Source organism: Cyprinodon variegatus, unplaced genomic scaffold (assembly GCF_000732505.1).
Source record: "Cyprinodon variegatus isolate N-32 unplaced genomic scaffold, C_variegatus-1.0 Scaffold288, whole genome shotgun sequence".
Classification (NCBI taxonomy): Eukaryota; Metazoa; Chordata; class Actinopteri; order Cyprinodontiformes; family Cyprinodontidae; genus Cyprinodon; species Cyprinodon variegatus.
This window is the reverse complement of record NW_015150741.1, coordinates 559,447-565,547: the sequence shown is the minus strand read 5'-3', so window position 1 is coordinate 565,547 and position 6,101 is coordinate 559,447. Positions and strand designations below refer to the sequence as shown.

At 35.9% G+C, this 6,101-nt stretch overlaps 1 protein-coding gene across 1 annotated transcript in view; it reads right to left on the bottom strand.

Moving 5' to 3' along the window:
• Window positions 1-6,101, bottom strand: part of LOC107090294 (gap junction beta-7 protein-like) — a 10,550-nt gene that overhangs the window by 1,501 nt on the left and 2,948 nt on the right. The window contains 1 exon segment of the mRNA XM_015383601.1: window positions 5,444-6,096. Coding sequence (XP_015239087.1) covers window positions 5,444-6,096 — 653 coding nt within the window.

Here is a 6,101-nt window from a genome sequence, read left to right as displayed (position 1 = left end):
TAAACCACCAGTTAGATTTAAAATCACACAAAACAGATTTAAAGTATCAATATCAATGAATCACAAATGCAGTCATTGTTAGTATTCTCCTTTTGCAAGTGTTCGATTTCAGGAAATTATTAATGAAAATAACCTTAAGCTAAATGATGCAGATTATAATAAGCAATGATTTACTGATAATCCTAAAAATGATCACATCCAGAAGTTCTGGAGTTTGGGTGATATCTCATATGGATCGTACAGATATGTGTTGGTAAAATGCAATAGTAAAAAGTCATCTACAATACAACAGGTGCTTCCTAATACTTTCCAAGGGAACAGGAAAGTATTTCCTTATAATTTTACCTTAGTTATTTTTACACTGGTGGGAAAGATTATTCAAATGCGGAAAACATTCAAAACAGTTTTTGATGTCCTAAAAAGAAACTCCCTTAAAATCAGAGAGGGCAATGTTTAGAGGAACTGTGGTAACTTTGCTAAACTAAGATTTGTGAACCAAATGTCAATAACCCAAATCTTGAACCACCCAAGAATAAAGCGTGTTTTAGATTAAAGAAACATTTTCTAATACCCAGGTTGAATTCTCTTCTAACTTCTGAATGGAAAGATATTTGGTTTCATAATGTTCAGCCCCTATAACTCCTATATGGCTTATTTTTGTGACAGTTCCTTGAACTGTCATGTGAAGTGGTCACAGTCCGGACCTTTGTGGAAGTAAGGCCCAACTATGCTTTGATTCCAGATGCTTTAGATGCAACTGCAAAAAATATATCAATAATGTTGAGCTGCACTATTTATATAATTTAATTTTACTTTTACTAACACGACTTTCTTCCTCATTAAAGTTACTGCAACTACTGGAAGTATAACACCGGCTATCTGAAAAAAACAGAACAAAACACTCAGCTGAGGTGTGGAACTTTCTAGAAATGGGGATGTTTGGACCAGATTTTTATAAAACAGTTCATTGTGACAAAAACAGTGTTCACTTCCATGCCTCTTTTAGTTCCACAATCTCAACTTGATATGTGTTTCACAGTCTTTAACATTACAGAGGGGCTCATCTTCGTGCACAACTGGTACAATGGAATGGCTTGAGAAGAGCGGACTGAACTCAAACCTGAATTATACAACATTTGATAACTTCTAAACCCTTAGAGATAGCTGTCTCTGTCTTTTTTTTCTATGTTGCACTGCCAACTATTCAACGAAAAATGTAAACACGTGAGAGATGGAATTTGAAGACTTGAAAAGGAAAGAGAAAGCAGCAAAAAAAAAAAAAGTATACTGCTTATAGTTTTACTTTTGGCCTAAACATACATTTTTAAGTATAAGATAAATAATTTGAGGCATCTGTATGTATAAATGTAACTTCATATTATAATAGAATAGAAAAGAATAGAACATTTCTTTATTTTCCTACAATGGAGAAATTCTAGTCTTACAGCAGCAAAAAAGATAACAAAGAAAAATGCCACTCAAATGTGGAAATTGAAAAGTGTAAAATAATAGTGAAGAGTTAAAAAATAAATGAATACAATACTGTACTTTAAAGTGTTTTAACAATATAAATACTGTGCACCTGGAGAATAAATAACCAATATACAGCTACTGTATACTGTATAAATAGCAACATCAGGGATGTTAAACTGAATCTTCTCATGAAACTGAGTAGCATCCATCCAGAATGTCATATTTATTTGGTATTTACATCCAACCCAGTGGGTATTTCATGTATAAGCCAAGTCTAGGTAAACTGAAAGAATTAAATTGGCAAACAATGAAATACATTTTCTACCTTGCTATGCTACTTTCTCTAATATGAGACTAATATTAGAATATGAGTCAAAGTATAGTTATTCATACATCTCCTCATTACAGAAAGTGAACAAATATCATCCTTAAACAAAAGTTTTCCCACTGAAGACAACCTGTTTAATCTATAACTGAGATCTCAGGTTATAGAAATTAATTGGTTCTCCACATTACCATTTGATGTGTTTGGAGTTTATCCCCTTACAGCAAACATCTTACTAAATATTTCATTTGGATCCATACAAAAGTTTAAATTTATGTTTTAAGTTAGGCAGAATGTAGAACTTACCAGTTATTAGTCAGACGACTAAGGTGATTCTGAGTTCTTCAGCCTGCTCACCTGCAGAGAGCCGTACTCTACCTGAGCAAACTCCTGACATGCAGCCGCGTCATATCAGATTCACACCAGTCTTGAGTTTCCTTTTCTCTGCAGCACACGGCATTTTTAGTGAAATATGCCTCACAGCGGCAGCCTCAGAGCACACCACCTGCTGCAAGTGGGTGTGTACAGAGACAACATCATAATGCAAATAAAATTCATTCAGGGCCCGAGCTGTGTGGTGCTGTCCATCCACCTTCACCTGCCTGTGGCGACAAGCTGATGACAGAGGGATCGTGTTACTCTGCTGATAAGTAAATAATACATGCATCCTCCTCAGGCAGTGGTAGTAGTGCAGCTCTTCTACTAAGGTGTGGCTACATATGATGCAAATACATTATCTGATAGACCCCTCTTTGAGCCTAGACACCTACAGGTAGAAATAAAGGGTTTATTGCTCCAAAGGTGAACTTCGAAGCCAAATAAGTACATTTCTGACTTATTTGTTCTGTTTTTGTTCAATTTAGTTCTATCCCTACAAAAAACCTCAGCTGAGAGTATAAAGGTGCATTTTCATAAATTAAAGTATAATCAGAAAGACGTTAACTAGAATAGTTATTTCAACTAGTCAAAGTCATATGTAAGCCCACTGTAAATAATCATTCTTTATTATGGAAAAAAGAGGCATGCAATGATATAAAAAGGCCTTTGTCCCATCAGTTTTTTTTTATCAGTTTTGTTTGTTTTGTCAATCTCATGAAACAGATCATTAAATACATTTTGATTTTGGATAAAGACAAACTGAATGAATATGGAAAGCTGTTTCTGTATAAGACAATTCTTAGGTAAGAAAATCTTCCCAAACCAACTTTCCACTCTGTGAAAAAGCCATTGCCCTATAACCATGCCATACTAAGTAATAACATCTGAAATCAAGAGTTTTTGTGACCTCACAAACCACATTACCACTGAGGAATTTATTTTTATTTCATTTGCAGGCATGTTATAATCCAACCAGTTTGGGGGTCACTTTGCATATGAATTACAGGTCATACAAATATGATTTTAAATCTGAAATTTTGTCCAGTTCACACTAGAACATTGGTATTTAGAATCATTTAGAGATGACCTGGCAGGGACTTAAGGTGGCTGGACTTTTTCCTGCAGGATGTTGTGGTGAAGCATCCTCCAACCATCAGACTACCTACTTGATGCTTGGCTGTCTGTTTCTTTTAGAATCGATGTAACTCCCATTTCAAAAAGGTCCACTTTTCTGTTGTCAGTCCAGAGTGTGTTGTCCAAGTCTTTCAGACCACCAGGATGGTTTTAATGAATTTCATATATGCTGTTTTTGTTCTTTAAAGACAGCAGCGGTTCTGGCCTTAGAAATATCGTATTGATGCCGACCCTGCTCTGTCTTTCTTGCTCTTGAGTGTTGAACTCCCTGAACCAAGGGAGGTCTTCAGAGTTTCAGATAATTATTTTCCAATATTTTGGGTAATTGGTTGGGTTCAACACAACTGCATGCTAATTTTCCGGCTGTGGATAGGGCTCTCACTTCTACTGGGCTGACATCTAAAACTCTTACATGTGACTTGATAACCCGTTACACATTGGTGATTATAAATCTACTGTTTTTTTGTTTTTTTTTATGTGTTGTTTTATGAGTATGTTAAGCCTCCTGAATAGTTAAACCATTTTCATATCTGCAGGTCAGGTTATAGTCTGGCTGAGTTTCAGGGTAAACATTAAGTTAAATTTTACAAAAGAAAAACTTGTTTAATCAAAACCGATTCATGAATTAACAAGAGGGGCAGTTTTTCTTTCACAGATTACAGTGTTGGTTGGATAGATTTTCTCTGATAAGGAATAAAATCATTATTCTAGAACTGCTTTTATATTTACTTAGCTGATGTTGTTTTCAATGTCAAATTTGTTCGATTTTCTGAAACAATGACGTATGACCAAAAAGTAAAGGCAAAAGAAACCCATAGGTGGCTAATAGGGTTTTACACTAAGTTGTTTTTTTTTATGATTATGGCTTACTGCTACTGAAAACTGAAAAGCCAATAAATATTATGCTATAATAAGCACCAACATGGGGAAGACTACCACTTGATTTGTGCTTGGCCAGCTAGACCATTGTCTCAGAAGCTGCAGTTATCAGTCCAAGAATGTTACCCGTATATATATGTATTTTTACACCAAAATACCAAGATTTTTCTGCATACCCAAAAGCACCAATAGTTTTACTCTTCTAGTTGTATGCTTCATGTTGGGATACATTTTTCTTTTCGCTTCTCATATCTTTTGCTCTTTCCCATCCTTTTGCAATGCCATTGTTTCTTCTTGCCAGAGGTTAAGCTCTGTTTCTGTCCTGCATCTTCCTGTATTTGAATTATTTTGGGAAAACTTGTGACATTATGTGTCAAAGTGCAGCTATATATGTGCATTTTTTGAGCTCTCAAGATGTATTCATCAGACTTGTTAATGATCATCCATTTTATTTAAATCAGATTTGGTTTTATCCTACCAGTTGTCAGATTCCAACTTCTTCTGTTAAAGACTTCTGAGATGAAAGTCAACCCCTTATTAAGACTTCAAAACAGATAACAGTGTTTCTGAGTTTTAAATCAAACCCATCCAATCAGAACTCAGAGTTCAGTTATTAACAATATTTACCCCCCACCAAAAGATTTTCATATGGTTCATCTCATGACATCCAGCAACCAGATCTGGTCCTGATGCAGATCAATAACATTACCACTGATGCCCTCTGGTGGAGTAAATGTGTTAAGGTCAGCAGACATAGCACCCCTAAGCCGGGGTGACCAATTAAAAATCAGGTTTTCTGGTTTTCAGTTTCTGGTTTTCAGTTTCAGCTTTAAGTATTTGCTAGAAAACCAGCATTTAACATCAGAGCAACAGTCCACAAGCTCATCTGAAACATTGTTATCCTGTACAAGAGCCAAGAATTTAAGAATAGACAAGATGTGACACATATTATTGGAAGAAATATAAAGAACTAAAATGTTCCCAGGAAAGCACAAAGAGGGATTACAGAAAATACAGATCAACATAACGTCATATATACAAACTGAAAAAATAAAAATAAAAATCTGTGACGGTAAATATTTAAAACATAAACAATATTATCTGCAAGATGCAGATAACATATTGTGTTACATATTCTAATTAAATCCCATGTATCTATGAAATAGAAAAAAAAAAGAAAAAAGAAAAAACTAATATTATGAAGTTTTAAGATATGTTTTAAAACACAGAAATGTTCACATATCTTTTAATTACTTTTCAGGATTAAAGAGATTCTTCTTTGGAACAGTGTACTTGCTCTTGTTCCGGGCACTGAGGAAGTGGAGTGACAGGTTTTTCAACCTCATCAGCTGTAGGTCATGTTTTTTCAAAGTACTCAGCTGATGTAAATCTGTTTCAGGTGAAACATGCAGCTCGTTGCTCCTTAAAATCCTCTGATCTACAGTGCAATGTTTCCACAGCCACTTCCGCATGATGCAGATGAGCTCTAAGAAGTTGAGGACTATGCACAGAATGGAAGTACAGCCCATTAAGATGAGGAAGACCTTCTTCTCTGTAGATTTGGATATATAGCAGTCCACAGTGTTAGGACAGGGTTCCTGACTGCACTGCAGCCGTATTGGCACCCCGAAGTCATTGTACAAGAAGTAAAAAGCCAGCAAGAAGCCCACTTCAAAGCCCATCGTAATGAACAGGCTAAGGATGTAAGTGCAATAAAGACCCCTATCAATGCTGCCTTTGTCCTTGGCCTCCCTGCGCTTTCTGCAAGCCACCAGCAGGGAGGGTGCAGATACCATGATGAGCTGCAGAGCCCAAAGGTGAATCTGAGAGATGGGGCAGGACTATTTGAAGCAAGCATTCTCACAACCAGGCTGCTCTGTGTTACACACAAAATCCCTCTGTTCATTCTTCC